The 23081-nt window shown below is 32.9% G+C and overlaps 2 protein-coding genes across 4 annotated transcripts in view; one reads left to right on the plus strand and one right to left on the minus strand.

Moving 5' to 3' along the window:
* Positions 1–3854: 3854 nt before the first annotated feature.
* On the minus strand, positions 3855–6593 carry LOC147066036 (protein saal1). The gene is made up of 2 exons (XM_085955186.1): positions 4312–6593; positions 3855–4085 (listed from the first exon to the last, which is right to left on the minus strand). Exon 1 carries the CDS (start codon positions 6445–6447, stop codon positions 5191–5193), a length of 1257 nt encoding a protein of 418 aa, XP_085811312.1. The 5' UTR covers positions 6448–6593; the 3' UTR covers positions 3855–4085; positions 4312–5190.
* A 688-nt stretch (positions 6594–7281) lies between these two features.
* sky (GTPase-activating protein skywalker) overlaps positions 7282–23081 on the plus strand; it is a 218303-nt gene continuing 202503 nt past the window's right edge. For 2 of the 3 annotated variants that reach the window (XM_085955806.1, XM_085955807.1), the window contains exons 1-2: positions 7282–7592; positions 9181–9664. In XM_085955806.1, coding sequence (XP_085811932.1) covers positions 9523–9664 — 142 coding nt within the window. In that variant the 5' untranslated portion in view covers positions 7282–7592; positions 9181–9522. The remainder of the gene's footprint in view (positions 7593–9180; positions 9665–23081) is intronic. The other variant, XM_085955808.1, reaches the window with a different exon arrangement.

Consider the following 23081-nt stretch of genomic DNA (forward strand, 5'->3'; position numbering starts at 1 on the left):
TTAATTTATAAATTGGACTGGCAACTCCATTATAATGCTTTTGAAGCAAAGTTATTTTTGTTAATTCTACTTTATTGATTTGTCTATGTTGACAGCTGTTTCGGGCTATATACCCATCGTTGAAACTGGAAGTTATAGTCAACAGTTCCGAAGATGGATTTATAGCCCGAAACGTAAATAACTCGATAAAGTAGAATTGACAAAAATAACTTTGTATCAAAACCATCATGATTTATTCCTTTTGTGAAAAGCGAAAATATTATTTTGGATCTGTTAACTTTTATTCACCAATTTCATGATTTGATCATGTGTGATGACTTTCACGGTTCTTTGTTATGTTATTTGGCTTTTGGGTTGCCATTGTGTGTCTTCTTTCCTCGATGTTTCAGGCTAATAGCGAAATAACGATGGGATACGTTTAAAATCATTATGGCTTCCGGCCCTTTTGGCAAACTTCAATATCAGATTCGAGTCGTTCGTATTGATACACTTGTATACAATATGTTGTATCTTGGGAATGTCTTTACAACTAACCCGAAATATCAACTAAAAAGGAGCAAAAGCACAGTGACAATTCAAAAACCAAATATGATTGCTATTATTATTATTATTTTCATTTCTAAATGTTCAAAGTTTCAATAATAAATGAAACTACATTGGTGAAATGCAATTTGTGGATCTCTTTAATTGTACAGAAACAATAGAAGGAAAAAAGAAAAGGACTTAAGGCTATACTTCAATTGAGGCATGGTCTAAAAAGATCGTGGTTAGGCGATGCGCGGATTGTGCAAATGACGCGTGCCGAACGAAATATAATTTGTCATAAAAATCCAACATGCGTCCATTTAATGTTATGTTTATTGTTATATTACTAATAATAATAGTATATTCATTAACATGTTTTCTTTTTTAAGTACATTATGTAAAGTTCTTTAGTCATCTTTACACGATTTAAGAATATTTTCATCCGACGCCATGACAAAACAAATCGATGTGCGGACACCTCGACTGTCGGTCTCCGAATGGCGACTAGTGAGAAATTTCGTCGCACCTTCTGTTGAAAACTATTTGCCGTTTCACTGAAGTATGCTCTTAAGAGTATACAGCAGTGAAACGGCAAATAATTTTCAACGATAGGTGGGATGAAAATTCGCACTCGTTGCCAATCGGAGAGTGATAGTCGAGCTGTGAACACGTCAATTTGTTTTGTGATGGCGTCGGAGGAATATATTCTTAAATCGTGTAAAGGTGACTAAAAAACGTTACACATTCACTCGAAAAAGAAAACATGTCAATGAATATATTATTATTACTAATATAACAATAAACATAACATTAAATGGACGCATGTTGAATTTTTATGACAAATTATGTTTTATTCGTCACGCGTCGTTTGCACAATCTGCGCGTCGCGTAGTCACGATCTTTTTGAAGTTATACTTCTTTTGCCGCGTTTGGGAAATCAGATCAGAGTGTATTTTTGGCGTGTGATATGTAACACATAATTTATTTTTTCACACGAAAAACCACGCATTCAATTGGATTCGAACCACCGATTGTTCGGTTATAAGCAGAACGCACTACCATTGCGCCACAGTATGATACTGCAATCGTGACAATTACACAGTATAATATTATAGTTTAGAATTGTTCCGTTGCCTAGGCAGCGAATTTATTATTGTCGGCCATTTGCAATTCCTTACGTAAACAAACGATTAAACGTCAAAATAAAAACAAGGAGAAACCATTACAGTATAACCTCGTTTTTACGTGCCCGGAATTCACGTTTTCCCGGCAATTGCGTGTAATTTTTTCAGTCCCGATGTATTTCAGTACATTTATTACCCGCATTTACGTTTTTCTTTCCCGCGATTTACGTCGAAAATATTCAAAATATGCGAGTTATGCGCGCGTGACAGTGGTTGGGTCGTGACATTCAAACGGCGTAAGGTGTTTGGAGAGAAAACTCCGTGTCTTTAGTTGGTTAGATTGGTCGGCGAGCGACGCTGTGATTGGCCCGAGTTCGGCGCATAACAAGGTGATTGGTCCATTGGTCGCCATCTTTTCTTTTGGCATCATGTTTGTGTTTTGTATACACTCCGTCTGTCATTATTCTGTCATCAGTCTTCCAAGTTCGCGGTTTATTTATTTCATATTGCTTTCGGTTCGATTATTATTCATTTTTATGTCCTCATTCTTTCAAACACATGATGTCTAACCAAAGGAAAGCTTTGTCAGTGCAGGAGAATAGGAACATTCTCGAAAAAGTGAATAAACACGTTGGCTCATGGCTGGATAAAAAAAATTTCAATAAAAATTTAAATTGAATGTTGTTTAATAAAACGTTATTTTTTTAGAAACATAAAATTCAAATGTTCTTTTTTCAATACCCCCCTTTTACATTTTCCCTCCAATTAGGTTTTTTTTTTCAGTCCCTTAAAAAACGTAAAATAGGGGTTATACTGTATATAATTTAGTAATATAAGTTAAAGTGTATAGAAATAAACCAACGGCGTTCCAATAAGCAGTCCTTTTTCTTGAGTGTGTAATTTAACAAAATAATTAAGAGCTAGTCAAAGAATCCTTATGCCAAAGAAGTATAACTTCTAACGCGCGTACATAAGTACACACCGATTTTTTTTAGACCATGCCTCAGCTGAAGTATAGCCTTAAACCACATTGAATTTTTAGTTTTAATAATGTCAGGCCACAAGTGTTTATGAGATCGGGATTGTAGAAATGTTACTCATATTTTATTATTTCAGTCTTAAAACATACAGAAATATTTAAAGTATGTGATATGAAACGAACATGATTTATAGAAATTAAACCGAATGAAAAATAATATTAAATTACATAAAAAACAATATAATTTATGCATTACTGTCTGTCTCTTTGGTAAATATCACTTTTGTGGCTGTTCCCTTATCTAAATCTACTTTAAAACATGAAGTGCAAATTTTTTAATTGACATAATAATTGTAAAATTATGAAAATTGCAGAATATAAATTGAATAATATAAACCATTGATTTACCATTAGGGTAAGTGTTTAGCTAAATTCACATAGATTTGGTGCACACATAATTTCTGACAATTTGTAAAGCTTTCGTAGCCGTTCATTGGTCAGAATATTGGTATTAAACCCACCTAGTAAGTGGAATATATTAATATCTGAAGTGATTTGGTTGAACATAGTTATTGCCCTCTTAATTGGCATTACCAATGGCAGCTTAGTTCTGCACCTTGGGAGAACAAATAATGGATGCTTCCAAAAATAATTATCACGGACACACAAGTCAATACTGCCAAAACTGGTAGAATTTCCATTTACACCACCCCGTTATTCGAAAAAAATATGTGGCTAAGAGTAAATCTCTTCTAGACTTTAAAAAACTACAGTATGTTAACATGCCTAAGAGGAAGTCAGATAGATCAATGGATAGAATATACAGCCTGTAAAGGAATCTCAACCTTTGAACCTTCTCTGCTTCAACTGATGTGGGGCCCAAACTGGGTCTATTGTCAAGCCTGCTTCTAACTAAGGACTTATAAAGAACTTTTAATACAGTAACATCTGAAAAGACCCAGGGAGTACGCAAGACGTATCCCAATATTTGTAACATCGTAGTTGCAAATGGTAACCATATGGCTACTAAATGTGTTTTCACAAGCCTTTGGCAAAAATAATTGATAAGACTGCAAACCTATCCTTAGACAGAAATCTGTCACGAAATTATTATATATGTATACCTATATTGTGTATGTAAAAATCAGAATCTTGCATAGAGGAAATGTTATAATGTACCATGTTTATTGTTTAAAATGCTAGTATTCATTTTTTCCATTTATTTTAAGGTTGTGAAACAATAAATGTTGTAAAGCCAATTCACCCATTGTGGGTGTTTCTATACACATTACAATAATAATTGAGAGGAAGTTGTCAAAGCTCATTCGTTAGGTGCTGAAATGAGACAAAATCTGTAGAAGATAAGCAATGTTTATTAAGTTCCATTTGCGTTTTGACACATTGAAATCTTCATATTTGTAAAATTTTACTATTTACACACATATACTCAACATATCGTCGTTGAAACTAGAAAATTGTGTAACTCCAAAAACACTACTTTACAGGAGAGACAAAAAACATTATGGTTTCCTATACAAATGTATGGTTTTGGAGTGAAATCATCCATGGAATTACAAAATTTGCAAGACGGATAGATATTATCAACGGCCACTAGATGGCATTCAAAGTCAATTTTCGATTAAAACAGAGTTACACAATTTTCTAGTTTCAACGACGAATTATTTTTTAGTTATTTTGAAATATTCCAATTTTTGGTTATTTTGCCATAATATTTTTCAAATAAATGTAGACAATCTGGTTAGGCTTTCCACCCATGAGAATACTCAAAAAAACGAGACTGGAACTAAAATTTCAGCTAGTATCTAGTTAATGTATTTCAATGGCGGCTCGTTCACGGCAAGACTGAAATCTCTGTTTCCAGTCTCCCATAAAACAATGGTGCCAATATCTGTAGATTCGATGAAAAATTATATTTTCTTACCAAAATTGGTAGCACTGAACAGAACAGAACAAGCAATAACAAGTCTAGACGTCAAAGGTTGAAGATGGGCGAACCGATTTTTAATTTAAAATTTGTGACATAAGTTGAGAAATACCTCTGCTTGTTATAATTACAGGCTGCCAGAATATTCCTGTAAAGATATTACGAAAAAAGCTTGGAATGAAGTAGGAAAGACAATGTGTTGTTTGAGGTTATGATATTATTATTTCAAGTGGGTTTCAGTAGCATCATGTGCAAAGCATCAGTCATTGGCCAGTTTATGAGTTCCATCAGCAACCAGTTTTGTCTGATTTTAGTTTCTCCGTAAGCGATAGGCCTTACTATAAATTGTTCGGTTTTCAATTTTTAATCTCAGAAAATATCTCCTTATCAACGTCAGGCTTTGAGTTGATTTTGTCAACGTAGGATTCATTACTACTAATGTTATCCATGTGTCATAAGTACTATAATATTACGAAGATTTACGAATAAGTAAGTGTATGGAATATTCTCGCATTTAAATAAGATGAATTTGTATGCTTTTATACTCCATTCATTCCTAAAATAAATATTAGGAAAATACATATAATAAACTCAGACATTTGTTTTATTGATTTATTTCAAGATAATTCCTTCACAATCCCAGATATATTTTTAAAATAGTCATCCATTTTCTCTGCTTGTATTAAATCATCGATAGTTTTGGACAAACGCAGCAGATGATTCGTGTCCATGGTGCCCATTAATGATTTGACTTTGTCGGTCGGTAAGGCGTGAATCATTCTAACAAAATATTGAGGAAGTGCATTAGTGAGCTCGGTAATATCAACCGAGTCTTCATTTTCAAATTCTGATACGGAAACATTTTGAGTGGCCGTGTAGGTTACCCATAGTTTTTGTATAGTTTTGAAAATATCAATTGATTCTTCTATAGCAGGGCATCCTAAACCAGACACTATGGAAGTTGTGTATTCTATAACATCTATTAAGGTGTTGATATTATTAAAATTCTTATTTATTATTGTGTCTATGGTTATTAAAAGTTTTTTCAATTCAGAACTGTAAGTTTCAACTGATTTACTAGAGAATCCAACGAGTACTGAATGTAAAGCTAAAAATATAACATCACACCTTTCAATTGTATTTTGATCGGATGTTGGAGTCACGAAACACTTCATTAACTCCTCAAACCCTACTATAGTACTTCGAACAAAGTCAGTTTGTACGAACAGAGATATAAATTTATCTTTATCACAATTTTCACTGTAACCTGAACAAATACAATTGACAGTTTCAAATGAGTTAATTAATACATCTTCATTTGTGGAATTCAACAAAATAAATTCAAAAGCAGGACACACATTATTTTCTACAAAATTCTGTAACCACTGATCAAAGTTTTTGTCATAATAAACATTTGAAAAGATAAATCTCAACACTTGAATTACAACTAAGGAATCTTCACATGTCAGGTGTAATAATATTGTATTGTTTATGTCATTATTTTTACTAAATTCACGAATCACATCTTCGTAACAACACATGTTTGCTGATATTCCGATAACCACTTCTGTCAATCTTGGGTTATCATTTTTTGATAGGATCTCAAAAATAATTTCTATCACATTATGGCTCAGTAAGAATTTTGCGACATCTTTTTCGGCAGTCATATCCCAAACAGTGCATAAGTCCTTTTCAATAAATTCTTCTAATTCCTCTACTTCATCAATTTTCACTAATTTCATCAGAACATTCAAAACGTATCCTTCACTGTATGCTGTATTTCCAATGATATCACCAGTGATGCGATTCGTTTCATGAACTTCAATAGGAAGTTTTACCATTTCAACCTTTCCATTTTCTTTCGGCGAGGCCATGGTACTTATATAAATAAGATTAAAATTGACTAAATATTTGCGTATGATTATATATGTTTGACTGAAGTAGCGTTTGAACAAGACGTTGAAACTAGTAATTGAAAAAATACTCCTTGAGATTATTAAACAGACACATCAATGTCAATAAATGTATCGGAGTACAAATATTATGTGCATTTGTATCGTCGTGTTTTACTCAAAACATTATCAAAAAAATGACAGCCTGCAACTGACAGCTATAAACATAGACTAATATGGCTGTAAGCCGCGTATAAACGATGAACCATAGAGATGGGTTAATAGGTTATTGTTTGACTTCTGTATTTTGTTACTTTTGCATACCTACCAAGTAGCCGCCGACAACATCGCCACTGCGTATATGACAAAAACGCTTTAATGTACTATAAAAAATGGTGTATGATAGCTAAATTATTTTAAACAGTATCTACAATTATTTTTATTTAAACTATTTCATTGAAATTAATATAATTTTCAGAGGCTATTTTTTAGATTTAATAAGAAATCTGATAGTTTTAATATTATTTGAGGCCGCTTGTATCATACTTATTTGAGTCAAAAGTATAAGTTTCTTTGCATGGTAGTCAATATTTTTCTCTATGGAATCGTAAATGAAATAAAATGTTGCTTGGGCTATTTCTGACACGAAAATTAAATAAAAGTTTTGAAATACAGTAAAAATACCTAAAAAATTTGCATCATTAAAAAATGTGATAAGAAATAGAAAGAAGAAAATATAATTCTCGTGTACTATAGCCATTTAAACATTTAAAAAAAGTTTAGTTGATGTTTGAGCGGTATCTATTGCCAAAAAGCAGAAGTGTTTTTTATTTTCATTGCGATTATTTCATTTCATGTTGGCTCATCACACCAGTTTCAGTTGTTTAGATTTGTCGGCCTGAGAACTCTCGATATGTGTATGACTTCGGCTTTAGAGCTTTACCTGAGATATGTGTAAACAGAATTCGGGGCCACCAAATTTCTTAATCATATTTATTCGAAAAAAAAGTTTGAAGTTTCCTCACCACAAGTGTCGTGTTTGTTGTACAACTTATAACAAATTTATACAGTGTTAGTGTTATAATATTCGATTATCCGACGTTTTGACTTTTTGCTAAACTTGCAGGGTAAGCCTACGTGATTATTACAGCACAGTATTATTATAAATTATAACGATCTACATATCTCTAGATATCCATTGTCCACAAATAACTGCAACTGTCACCGATAAATTCGTTATTTACGTTTCTATTTTAAACATTTAAACACTTTTTGCTATGTTAAACGATTTTTCTTTTAATCGCCCGTGGGCTGGGCAACTTAGACCGCTCTGTAAATAATTGTTTTGCTGCCGCAAAAAATGACATTCGCAAGTTTTTAAATAGTTAGCAGTACATACTAAGTCTAAAAATAGAATGAATTTTTTCGATAGTGCTGTAACCCGCCAAGTAATCAGCTGAGACACATGTTGTGTCAACTGATGAGCATTAAAATAAAGTTATTATGCCACAACCCATTGCTTAAATAATAAAAATCATTCTGACTAACTTCAGGCTTAATATGCATAACAAGATATTAGCTGACAATCACACCAACAAAACTCAAATATTAGTTTTAAAACTTCACGTATTCTCTCAAAGAATATAATAGTATTACCACTTCTTACTGTACTATTCATTGAAGCTATTCTAATAAGTATTGGGTCATTGCAGGTTCAACCTTTTGATTATAAACAAAACAAAAAAAATGACCAGCTACATAATTAATTTTCTTACCATTTACTGCTAAAACTCACCTCTTAACCCTTATGATTTGTCATAACTCATGGCAGTACTTATTCTGTCCTATACATATTTACCATGAATATCAATTTAATCACTGTAATATTGACACATACTTAAAAAGGGATTGTGTTCTCATAAAATCAACATTTTTCAATGATTAAATTTACCTATAATATTTTATCCATGTCTCAAAATTAACACACATAGATAATCTTTTTCTACGTAAAACAATGTTAAAGATATAATTATTACATACCTACCTATCTACCTACTAAATATGAATTTATTAATAAACCTATTAATATATTATTTAATGCATGGATCAAACAGTTTTCTCCAATAATTATATCTTGGATACAAATAGTGTAGGTATATGGATATTTTATTTTTTGAATACTGAATACTAAAGTTAAAGCTTTGATTGTCAGTTTTATTATGTTATTGTAAACTGTAAGAACATACCTACTTCTTTAATTATAAAAAATCTCAGAAGCATATGTGTTAGAAAATATTCTAGGAAGTAGGACTGTGTGGTATTTAAACTCATATCATTCACTGTCTGAGTGAGTGCTCTTATCCATTGCGCTATTGATCCCGTCTATAGACTCAGTATTAAAGCTAATATCTATGCTATCAGAGCTATTTTAAAAATACCACCATGGAAAATAAACCAACTTTGTATTTTAAGTAAATCAAGGTAATCATTATTATCTGATGTTTTTCAACAGCTTTTAAAGCTGGTGTCAGGAATTATCCAATTTTAGTTGGTATTTAGTTTTAGCATGTAGGGTTTTATACACTTTATGAGTTTTTTTTTATTATGCATTTTCAATTTACCTAAAATCTTCTATTCTCAAATCTTGTATATATTTACTTAGTATTTAATAAAAAAAATATGTTAAATTACATTATTGTCTTTTTTTGATTGTAGAACAAAAATGGTGCAGCAAGATCTAACTTAGATTGATCATCGCAATGAGGAGGACTCTGAGACTAAGGATGTCGCAGTCTCCGTAGGCAGGCGAGCGGTCTCACCCGCAAGCCGCAACCCCACCTCCAAGACCACACTCCTACGGATCAGTATCATCCATCAGGGGGCTCGCTCCACGATTGTGTCGTTTCATAAGATATTATCAAGTATATTATATAATAATTGCTCGAAGGCTCAAGTTGGTGTGTGATTCTAGTCAGTGTTGTGTGAAGTAATAATCTTGTGTAAGTAGTCTAAGTGAGGTTTAGTTGTTTTGTGGTTGATTTGGGTCGGTGTGGGGTAATGCCCGCACACGCTCACGGCCAAACGCTGGGGGACAACAACATGTTGTCTGCCGTGCTGGAGGAGGAAGCGGATCTCTACGAGGCTTTCCCGCCGCACGTGGATCCCACCGGCATCACCATCCTCTCGGAGAGCCCGCCTGGTATGTTCTCTCACTTCTTTCTTCACATTCTTTTTTCTAGAATAATTAATAATACCTATAAGTAAATTTTATTATAGCTGAAGAGCTATTAATTACTTAAGTACATATTAATAATTATTGTACCTATGTCAATATTTTGCAAAAAAATAGTTAAGAATGACAACTAAACCCGTTTAATTGGACAGATAATAAATAATTATCCAAATATTTTAATCCACTTCAATTGAGAGAGTTTTCAATTAATGGCCACTGCGCTGCAACACCATGTGCAGCATTTTAGATTTCCCCCAGTATTTACAGAGCTTTTAAAAATGAAACAGGGATCACAAAAATAATTCATTAGTTTTCATCCCTTACTGATTGCATTATTATGCGGGTAACGGTATGCGGTAACCGGACAAAACAGAACATGAATAAACAGAAAATGATAAAACAGAACATGAATAAACAGAACAGCCAGGAGAAAAATAGAACATTCATGTTTGTCATATTTATTTATTACTTAAATACTTCTTAAACTTGTCGTTATTAAGTTTATAAACGAAATATATATAAATATTTAATGTATATAATATGTATCAGCATGTTTTATTTTTCCCCTGGCTGTTTTGTTTTGTCACCATTCTGTTTTGTTTTGTCACCATTCTGTTTCTCCGTGTTCTGTTTTATTCATGTTCTGTTTTATCACGTCCTGTTTATTCATGTTCTGTTTTATCACGTTCTGTTTTATCACATTTTGTTTATTCATGTTCTGTTTTGTCCGGTTACCGCATACCGTTACCCGCATAATAATGCAATCAGTAAGGGATGAAAACTAATGAATTATTTTTGTGATCCCTGTTTCATTTTTAAAAGCTCTGTAAATACTGGGGGAAATCTAAAATGCTGCACATGGTGTTGTTTTTATCTGGTGGTTTTTCATCCAAACAAATTGCTGTGTTGGTTCCTCGGTACAATGTGTTTTCAGCGAATCAAACCAAAATATGGGACCTCTTTATGCATTGGTCTGGAAATATGACATACAAATTAGAGGTGTTGAAATTACTGGTTTAAAATGTGTTGGGGTCTTATGGCTCCATTCTTCATATTAGGTGTATAATATGTTACGCCGATGTGCGAAATTGTCTATTACATGAAATGGGCAAAATTTTGCCTAAATCATGAAAAATGCAAGCCCGTTGCCTTATTCATGAATTAGACAAAATATCTGCAGTAATTTGAATGTAATATGAATTCGGCTGTAATTTTTCTGCCTAGTTCATGCATTGGGCAAATTAGATAGTAGCGCTACGGTGGTGTTTTTTGCAACTAAACCAAATGTGTCAAATCCTCATGCATTGGTCAAAATAGATGGTCGCGCTCCGGTGGTGTGTTTTGCAACTAATCAAACTAACCAAATGTGTCAAATGACATTGATTATATAAAAATATACCAATCAATAACTACAATGACGTTCATATTTTCATTTCATTTCATTTACTATGCCAAAAAAAAAATCTAGAACTTTAATATGATAACGGAAGAATTCTATTAAAATGCATTTTCGCGATTTGATTCGTGCTTGTGTATCAATCGTGCAATGGTCGATTGTTTGTTTGTGATATTATGATTTGATAGTTTGTTGACACTTGTTAGCTAACCTCAAAATGGACATTCAGTTAAATTCAGAATTACAAAACCTAACCTAACCTAATAATAATAATCTTATATTATGTCCAATTATATCTAATAAACTCATCCGTATTAAATTTACTTTTTCTACTGTCATGTTGACAGTTTAAGAATTCCATACCCTGACGAATTCACACACTCGACAGATAATTTACCTAATGCACGAATAAGGCAACAGGCTTGACTATTACATGAATTAGGCAAAATTTTGCCCATTTCGTGTAATAGTCAATTTCGCACATTCGGCGTAACATATACACATATACCTATTCAATTATGTGCTGTGTTCATAGAGCTTTAAAAATAGTAAGTAGTTTCAAATTAGCTTAATTTGTAATATTGTCCTTTGCAGTGGTTAAGGGGGATTGTACTCCCTAATAATTAATCAATAATTATGTATTTAAAGACAAAATTCTTAGAATTATTTTTTTAAATTCAAAGATAACCTTTCAATTAAAAAACCCAAATTAAAAAATCCGTTATAAAATGCGCTCAGTTTCGTGCCTACCTAGGTATATTGTAAGAAAAGATAACAATGATTTGAAGTTATATATTTTTTTAAACTTAAAAATAAAATAAGTAGGTACTTAGGTACATCAGACTATTAAAAAATGGAATATATCTGACATCATATCAGATAGATAGATGCTTCATAACTTTGCACTCCGGCTCTAGAATGAAAATGATGTACCTAATACTAATATAGGTACCTACTTATTGAAAAAAAAATATCACATACTTATATTAAGTATCTATTTATTTATTTATTACCAAGTACGTATGTGCATATTATATTATTACATGTGAATATCATTAATTGGTCTAATTTTATGCGAGGTAATCAGGCAAAGAGGCGTATCAGTGTAGTAAAAAGTGCAAAAAAAAGTGGAAAATTATAAAACGTATATAACTCTTATGCCAGCGCTCCATTGGCGAGCCAAAAGGCCGAGGACAATAAATCGTCCGATTTGTCTATGCTCTGCTACTGATCAACGAACGAATAAAAAAGTCGAGCTGTCAAAAATGAAAAGTTTCGATTCTCGTAATGTCTTCCGATAATCCTATAATTTTGTGTTATTTATATTTAGACTTGCATAAAATAATATAGCAGTGAAAACAACACAAGTTTTACGATTTCTTTTATGAATTTCATAAATAAAAATTAAAAAATAATTGGTAAATCTCTCATTTTCTAATGTGTAAATTAACAAATTAATCAATGAAAATGTTTAAAACAATTACAGATTTTTTTCGGTCCGAACGATCGCGTATTAATGTCAAATCGAATTTGCATAGTGATCGACGGACGAAGTCTGGTAACTCGGAGAGTAAAATATCAAACATGTTTGAAATCCAACGAGCTTGGTCTGCGGATTAAAAAGTCCGCAGATCCGGGGTGCTCCACGCGAAAAAAAAGTCCGAAGACTGTAAATCGTCTGACTTGCGTGCCAATGGAGCGCCGGCATTACTCTTTTCTACGAGTTGGGACCAGTGTTGTCAGCTTTTCAGTTTGCTTGCCATATCTAGAATTTTTTAATATTCACCTATCTTACAAGGTATGCATTTAATATACAGCATTTAAAATAATTTATAAATTTCAAAACAGCTATACTAGAATGTCACATCAAACTTTTTAATACTTTACCAACAAATTGAATGTAACATAGGTTGTCTACGATATTTAAATGATGACCGCATTTTGTACTTGATTATTTTTTGACAATTTAATTATTCTTCAATAATATGTTCTCGCAAAACGATGCTCAAAATCGTGAGTTTTTTTTAAATTAGAAAATCTATCGTTTTGCCTGCTAACTAGCTTATTTTATTACCCTATCTGGCATATTTTCGCCAATGGCAGTTGGCAACACTGGTTGGGTTACTTCACTTGGTTAGTCACTTTTACAGAAGCAAGAATAGAACTTCAAACAAACTATTTCACCACAATAATAGTGTATGTCTGTATCTCCTGTATTTAAAAAAAAATATGGTTTTGTTTTTGGAACTTCAAATAATAATATATCAGAACTCGGTTTGGCAAAAGTAGGTATTTAAGTAGCACCATTATTATATTTATAAGTTTTATAACTACCAATAAAATGACGAACTATCTCACGTCGCTCGATCTACAATGGAGTAGTACCTATTTATAATTTGGCGTGTGCCCTATAGTCCCCGTAGTTGGGACGCGATATCTTTGGTATATTAAAAAAATGCTATGATTATGAATAACCTCCATATTGGTTATCTTATCGTTATTTTCAATGTTTGAGCAGCACATTATATTAAATAATGCGTGTTCTGGTAGGTGCAAGTTAGTAACATAACAAAATTCTAAAAATAAGTCGGTTGGTACTTATTTATACTTTCCAGACATGTAGTTTTAGTAGGATGAGCAATTTTAACAAACGTATTGTATTTGCCAGTGGAAATTATGAGTTTTGATCTTCTTTTAGGCACTCATCGTCAAATTATTCTCCTACTGAGCAAAGAGCCTACTGCGCGACGGTAAAGCGCAAATTATATTATGGTGCATGTCGCTGACTATCACATGACGTCACAGCAAGCTGCCGCTTCGGAAAAAAGTGTGTTATGTCGTTTTTCTTGGTGTTTAAAATGCAGATCATGATGACAAGATGAGAGCATCAGACTGATGCTCTCATCCCTTAGCACATTTTGATCCTTTAAACTAACATTGTTAGTTCGAAAAATCTGCCGAAATCACCAGAACAACAATGAGGTCACCTCACGGTGAACTGCACTGCATCGACACCTGCATGTCTCAATGAACGTTTTTTATCATCTACTTCTACTACATGCCTACACTTTTCGAATGTCAAAATCACGTTTTTTTGTTTTTAGCGGTTGGCACTATGTATTTTCTATAAGAATATTGTATATTATGCGAATACTAGTGATACGACGAGGCCCCTAGAGTTTGATCCTGGTTAATTTGAAATCGACTTTCAAGTAAGCTGGTTAAGGAGATTAAAATATGAATGCTCCTCTTAATAATCCCTATAAAATCATATTGGGTATATTACAACTGAGTCTTTTACCGACGTTAAGTCTCTCTACTGTAGAATAATCACGTGTATTTCCTCTATTATTGGAGTATATGGGGGAAGATCTTTTCCCAACACATAAATAAATGGTGACTTCGACGGGAGAAGGATGATAAATATGACAAGTACATAATAAGAAAGAAGCATAGTATTGGGATGTAGATTATACACCTAGTCATGGCGAGAATATGCGTTCACGCATAGTGCAGGTTTTATCAACATACTTTTAGAGCGGAATGCACAATCTAAGATTTCGATCCTAAGGATAAGTCGCCGAAAAGCATGACTTAACCATAGACTACTTTTGTTATGAACACGCCCCCTTCTGTATTACCATTTACCACTGACAGTTGCTGTCAAAATAAATTCGCATGTCTATAAAACAGTCCATACTTGATGGGAATGATTAGTAAATAATAATTAAGTAATAAGTAACTGAAGCTACGAAAAATCCCCTCCTAAATAAAACTCTCGCTAGGTATTAGTTAAGACTTGTCGTACCAGATGTTATCAGAAGTTTTAGCAAAATCTGGTTGGGAATAACTTCTGTAAACAAATAAACATAATGTAAAAACTATTTAAAATAGTATAACAGCTATTTATAGCTTTCTTATAATCATTTGTACCAGGGATTCCCAACCCCGTGCCCGCGGGCGCCACAGCGTGTGCACGCACTACTATTTGACGGCGACAGAATTTTTTGAATTTTAATTTTATTTTGACGAGTTTTGTAAATAGTTATTTAATAAATGTGTAATTCGAACTCATTCGAAGAACTGGAGCTAAAAATTTTGGACCTCCAGATGTTAAAATCCCTAATATCAGGTGAGGATTTTTGGAATACAGTGGACTAGAAAAAAAATTCCATTCTTAAAACAAGCGGCATATAAAATATTTTTCGGTTCCACACACGTTTGCGGATCATTGTTTTCAAACATAAATTTAAGAAAATCAAAATATAGATCTCGGATCTTTATGATTGTTTACGAACAGGAATATCATCATACTCTACTAATTATGAAGCACTAGCAAATTAAATGCAATGCTAAAGATCACACTGACTGTGAGATTAATATTATAATTTTCTATAACGTTTACTTTGTATGAGGCAACTATGGCGTGTATTCATTTTACAGAATATATATGTGTCTATTATTTATTATTACCCATGTCCAACTATAAATTTGATTTGAAAAAATAGGAGGTGCCCGCCACCCTACCGATATTGGAAAATGTGCTCTAGGGCAGCGCCCGGCAACCTATGCCACGCGTGCCACTGGGTGGCACGCGAAAAGATTATTGGTGACACGCCTCGTAAATGACGATTTATTAAAATTTTCAGTACTTTTCGGTAATTTAAAAGTTTTTTTATATTTTCAAATTTTAAAAAGTTTGTGGACACTTTAAGTACCTACCTACCTAATGGCTTTGTAATATATGTGATATAATGGATTATATATCAACTTTGCAGAAGTGTTTCATAAACAGGATTAAGGATTTACAAAAACACTCACCCATGTTTAAAAATATATTTTGCAGCCTGACATTAAAGACAGTTACAAAGTTGATAAAGAATATTTTGAATTTTTGAGTAGGTTTATTGATTTATATATAGTATAGATTTATATATATAGTATAGATACATATAGACACCCATGATGGCCGCGTGGCTTAAGCGCCGGTCTATAGTGTCGAGGGTCCCAGGTTCGAATCCTGGGTCTGGCAAGTACACATATTGTTTTTAAATTTGTGTATGAGTCAGAGTATGGACCTAATAGGTTGAGCAAGTGGCTGACATCAATTTCTTGTAAAAATAAAAATCTGTTAATACAAACCTCTACTCTGTGGAAGCCCATATGATCATATTAGGATCGGACATGGTTAAAAAATAAATATTGGTTTAGGGTTAATCGAATCGAATCGAATCAATTCTGAAATTTTGAAATTAAACTTCAAATCTGCCAGAGATAATTATTATCTTGACATGATAACCAAAACGTGGATTGAACTACCAGAAAGATTTCATCGTCTGAAAAAAGCGTGTTCGCTCTAGTGTTTTCGGTACAACGTACTTAGAGTTGGGTTTCGGGAATTTCCCGACGGGAATTCTCGAGAAATTTTCGAGATTACCCATCCCGAATCTCGAGAATTGAAATTTTTAACATTTCGGGAAATCCCGGATCTCGAGAATCTTTTCTCGGGATTCGGGATTTCTTTATAATCAAATATTAAGGTAAAGGCACTAATGGTTGACACATTAAGAAAAAAATCATGTTTTTTTTAATATAGAATACACATTTCTTCATAGATTTAAAAACCAGATATCTTAATCACTGCACAAAACCCTTACCGATTATATTATAATGAGAGAAAATAAGCAATAATCAAACACACTTTTTAATAAAACATTTTTGTATCCTATCTTTTATCACTAATGCTTGACATGGCAAAAAAGATGAATCACTAATAATTGACACCTTTAGACACCAATAGTTGACATGGAATATTTTGGTATAATTTACATGTACCTACCTAAATATTTGCTCCTTACCTTTTCTGGTACCTACATACAAATTAACCATCAACCGGTGACTAGTTTTTGCATTGTCAAAACAAATCATTACCATGATATCATTTTTATTAAATGCCTTTTGGACAACGCAGACATATTTATGATATCTCTTTTTCCCTTCTAAAATATTTTTTTTTGGATTTGCAGTTGCTCGTAAAGATTGGTCAATGTTACCAGCACTGCTTCTATTTTCTTCCATCTTCAGATATGTATGAACTTGTTCTCATTTTATGCTACACATGAGATTTAACTTTATATAACAGTGTAATTCTAGGCACATTTTGTAGCTGTTGTAGTTGGAAGGCTTTGCCTCATCATGTATAGCTGCCTCCATAGCTGCTTAAAGCGTCAATTACATTGAGCTTCTTTACGAGCTGTTTGTTGGCGAATTTATAATCTGCCTGTAAAGTCGCCCAGTGTAATCATCGAACATGTTAGCTTGTTTTGATTTGTTTTAATTGATACTTCAGTGAAACGGCAAATAATTTTCAACTATAGGCGCGACGAAATTTTGGACTCGCTGGCAGTCTGAGAGAGAACGTCGAGGTGTCAATACGTAATTTTGTTTCGTGATGGCGACGGGGGTATTAATTCTTAAATCGTGTAAAGATAACTTAAAACGTTATCCATTTTAAAAAGAAAACATGTCAACGAATATATTATTATTGTTACTGATAGAACAATAAACAGAACATTAAATGGACACATGTTGGATTTATATGACAGATTATATTTCGGTCGGCATGCGTCATTTCCACCCGCGACCCGCAATCTGCGCATCGCCTAGCCACGATCTTTTTAGACCATGCCTCAACTGAGGTATAGCCTTAAGAATATTGAAACATTTTGTCGCTTTATAGGTGGCATTTTTCTTGAGGCAGTCGCTTCGTGTTTTGCGGAACCAAAAGTTGACATTTAATTTACCTAGTAGTTGACATGTGTCTACTATTGGAGAGGATGGACGAAAAATATACTTTTTTATATGGAATCAAAATTGAATGTATGTGTATGCCGAAATTGTTGAAAAATCACTCTTATTGCAACTTTGACGTGATCACTACTAATTGACATACCCTGTCAACTATTAGGTTTTCATTATTTTGTGGTCCAATAATTGACACCCATCAATTTAAGACATAAATTTAAATATATTATCACGAAACCTATTCACATCTACACTCTAACATATATTATTACATGTAAGATACCAAAAATCTAAAAATAAAAACATATTATGTAATAATTTCTTACCTGGAAGAGTACAGCATTCTTAATGGATTTGGTAAGAAAATTTGAAATACGTACTCACTCTGTCACACTCTTTAAAAAATATTCGCCATTTTAATGGTTTGGCTCGCAAAGAAATGAGTTTTGACTGGTTCATCACAAAATTTACACTGCACATGTTTTTAAGCTATTTTCGAATGGATACACGCACAGGTTTTCTTATTTTAATTAATATATTTCAAAAGTGTCAACCATTAGTGCACTGTCAACCATTAGTGCCTTTACCTTAATTGAAAAAACGATTTTCTATATGAAAAAAGTGGACAGGAAACACAAAACGTTCAAAGACTGATCGGGGCATTTATCACAATTAAGCCAGCGTCGACTCAAAATGAGCACAATTTTTGCAACAATAGCGAATTTTGTGTCTCAAAAGCGTACGCGAGTGTCAGACGCACGATTGACAGTCTGTGTTTTTTGAAATTCTATTTAATAAGTAATGTTTTGAATTATTTTTGTTTTCATACTTCTATTTTGTTTGTCTTGTTACATATATAAAAAAAATCATATTTTTTTGAAATTTGTGTTTTTACACTGATGATTTTTACAGGTTTTTTTTTTTTTTTTAAATTCCCGATATCTCGAGAATTCTCGAGATTGTGTTCTGGAAATCCCGAATCTCGAGAATTCAAAATTTCATCATTTCATCAATCCCGAATCTCGAGATTGAGATTTTCTCGGGAAGTACCCAACTCTAAACGTACTACCGTGAGCAAACATTCTCAAGTATGAAAAATATATTATAAACCCGTATCGAAATCGTTTAACTGAAGAAAATTCGGAAATGTGCATAAAATTAAAAACTTTAAACTATGAACCAAATGTTGAGGTGTTAGCTTCTAAAATTGAACCTCAAGTTACAAGTCACTAATGTTTAAATATTGTAATTTTTATGATGTTTTTATGTAGCGTGTATAAAATTGTCTTACAATAGATTTACTAGTTTTATTTCAGTGGCACGCAGAGTGTCCAGTACTTTGAATTACCTGTTTTGTGGCCCGCCAATGAATTTGGGTTGCCGACCCCTGCTCTAGGGTACAAAAAAGGTACAAACTCTGAGTAGACGATGTTTTTTGCAAAGGTCCATTCTTTGCTATTCCTATTGATAATTATATTTTTTTATTCTAAACAATGGTTTTATAATGAAACGTGATTTTACATGTCTGAAAATATCCAATTGCCGACAGACCGCCGATGAAAAAACATAAAATCATATTTTGGAATAAAAGAAATATTCTTTTCTCTAACTATTTTGGCATTTTTTGAAATTGAAAAATTTCTCGCATTTTTCGTTTAAAGTTTAAACCATGGGCCGTAAGTAATAAATTGTTTTAGGGAGCGCGGTTTGTGTACAACTGAGCTAGACCAAGACAGGCGGCGCGGGGGCTGGTTAGGTTAGGGCGTTTTTGGTTAGGTTAAGTTTGGGGTGTTTTCTGACTTATACGCGGTATAACTCACTATGTAAGAAATCGGGAGCATCATTTTGTTTGTCCTCATGTCAATTGGGAGGGTGATAACTGTGGAAATTGGTATACATATTCCACATTGAAAAATAAATAAACATGTCTTTCAACACCTTCCAATCCTCCATGCCTTTAACCCCTCCCTGAGTCGGTTACATGTAAATTGTACGTAATTTTTTTTACCGTGGCACAGTTCGCCGTGAGCTTTCTTATCGGAAAGAGATGACCGTATACCATAAGTACGGTCTCCAATTTAATTAAATTCAATATAAACATTAATTCAATTTTCATAGCTGTTTTTGGAGAAATTCATGAATTCAAGAATAAAAACCTAATCTAACCTAACAAATTATCCAATATATCGGCTATTTTCAAAATTTGTTTGCTGCTGGCTTCCTGTAAAGTGTAAACCGACGTAAATGCCAGACGGGTAAGAAAAAAAGCTACTCAACGGTAAAATAATCTATCACAAATTTTTTGTCTGCCAGTAAAATGTAAAATTCTTCCTCAATTGATTTTGAATAACATTTTGTTGCATTTATTGTGAGAATATAAATTGAAGTTAATGATCCCACCACACCCGGTCTTACGTTTGGATGTAAATCATCACTCATCAGTATTTTTTATGACTGGTAATGTCTCAGGAGCAGTTACCCAAGACATAGGTTGCCATGCACTCAAAGTGTACTTTGACTGAATATACACGACTTTAACGTCATATGCAAATAAGCTCCTCTACTTAGCGTTTTAAAGGTAGTTTTCGATATTGAACATCGCCACAATATGTCAGTTAATGATTATGATATCTAGTGAAAAATGATCGATCTGGCAAGAAAAACGGTAAGTTGGCGACGCTGTACCTACTGCAACTCCAGTTAGACCCTTTTCTACTTAGTCCGTCCGCTGGTGTCATGATCATCGGGCGTTTCGACGGAGATGTACATAGTTTTTAGATCTTTATAAATTTCACGATATCCACTTCATCCCAGGAACTATACAGTTCGTGATTACACGGTTGCCGCCATACTAGTTTAGGCCAATAATCTTTGCGAATGTTCTGCGCTTAAACGCTCAGCTGTTGACAATCAGTGGAACGCAGGGTCCATGTGTTCACCCCGTACAAAAACGTTGCCGTAACGAGTTTCATTAGTTTTTTTTTCTGGATAATCGTTTTTTTAATTTACTGATGTAGGTATTATTAGTAGTTAACAAGTTAAAGTTTTATTTTGAAATTTGATTTAATTGACTAAAAGTGTGCTTTTAACTTTTTTTATTTTACAACACTTTTGCACCATATTATATATTATTATTTAGATGAAATAAGTAGGTAAATACTAAGTACTAAAATACATATTATTTAAATGTTAGTGAATCACAAAATCGACAATTTAAATTAAAAACGTACCCTACTTAACGGGCAAATTACTTGTATATCTTGAATTATACAGCATTTGTTAGTCATTAGCTTAACCTTAACCCATTGAGTTCTTGTATTAGAATATTTAGAACGATAATACACATTGAAAAAACAATATGCAATTTTTGACCAGCTTCGTATTTATACAAAACGATTGCCGCTCTACGCACTGGGCCAAAGTGGGTGCAATTTGAAGTTATGGACCCAGTATTGTTTTCAACTCTTTGAAAAACAGGCGAAAAATGGGTGAAATGTAATTACTTTTTTTACGAAGGCAGTACTTATAAACGTTATAAACTGGATTACGTTAGGTTCACTTCTATTGATAAGGATCACTCGTGATATCAAGTGCATGCACCTACTTGACTTATCTATTCATTTATGCATGCCTATCAAAACTTCAAAAATCTACTCACAAGCTAGCAATTTTCGAGTTAAATCCAAACTGTCATTCTAATCTCTAAAGAATAGTATCATAATAATTCATAAGGTTCAAATAGAGTATATGACGATCGGGCACATATATGCTAAGAGCGTTTTAGTGTCTATGATCAAATCTATGCCATTCCGACATATTATACATACATATTGTATGACAGCTATGACATCCTATTTACACTCTGTGACACCCTGTGACACAGGACGCCAACATAAGAAACGGGTTTTTCGACATATATATGACCGATCGTCATAGAGTGTATTTGAAGCATTAACTAAGGTAGGCTAAGACTAAACTGTAACGAAAATAATGGAAATTATTTACCTGCGGTGCTATTTTATTTCTACTGCAATAAGTATGCACCTACCTTCAATAGTAAAAATATAATAAAATGCGGCTTGTTTTAATTAACTGGGGACGAACGTTATAAATACAATTTATGGAAAGGAAAGTTATTTAGTTAGGCTGAAGCTATTCCGGTTTTTGTCTGGCGACAATTTAGATTTTATATTTCGACGTGGACATTGATTTTGAATTGGATCGCTGTAACTCGCCCGAGAGAATCTTTCTCCAACATGTGTTTGGGCGAGCTTCAATCTTCGAGTCTATTTTTTTTATGTGTTACATGTCTACAATCGTGAAATTTCACAATAAATATTTATTTACACATTTTTTTAATTGTTTCTAACTGTTATCTGATTTACTTATCGTTATCAGTGTTATATTGTCAGTTATCACTGATCACTGATCCTATCACTGTTCAGTATCAAATTATCACCCGTTTGATTATCTTTACATCTCATACTATCTGATATACAAATCTCAATAATATTTACTTTATGAGACAATCGGGGGGAAAAAAGGTATAAGGCCAAACGAGCTCACTGTGAGGAAGAGTCCCATCGATATTAGGTGTCTTCATTTTATATAGGTACTTATCTATATTTAGTTTTACAACAGTACTTTTCTTAATTATTTACTAATGTAGTACAAAATTTTTGTTAAATCGTCATCAATAAGGTGGCCAATTGATATGGTCACTTAATCTTACACCCATAATCGGTTTTTGAAATAAATATCACAATTTACAAACTTTTTCTAAACTCTATGATCAATATTTATTATCGTACTTCCGCAAGTGTTTCTAGAAAGTTAATCGAGAATACCCTTATATCGTGTGATTACAAATTTTAATATTTCAATAATAAATACATTGTTAAATGTGTATATTACTTATGTATTTTAACTTGCAATGGTGTTTCGTAAGTAGCAGCAAAGATAAGCCTCCTAGTGGCAAAGTTTCGATACTACATGAATATTTAACGTTTACATTGACATAACATAATAATATTATACATATTGAAACTGTAACATAATGCAAAATCAATTTATTCTACATTCGACATCGAAATATATGTAATATTATGTATTATTGGATTTTACTCATAACAACAATTTGTATGAAGTCACAAGTGCCGTTCAGTTGGTAATAAATAAGAATGC

Source organism: Rhyacophila brunnea, unplaced genomic scaffold, assembly GCF_057557595.1.
Source record: "Rhyacophila brunnea isolate RB1 unplaced genomic scaffold, BYU_Rbru_1.0 scaffold_5, whole genome shotgun sequence".
In the NCBI taxonomy this organism is placed as follows: domain Eukaryota; kingdom Metazoa; phylum Arthropoda; class Insecta; order Trichoptera; family Rhyacophilidae; genus Rhyacophila; species Rhyacophila brunnea.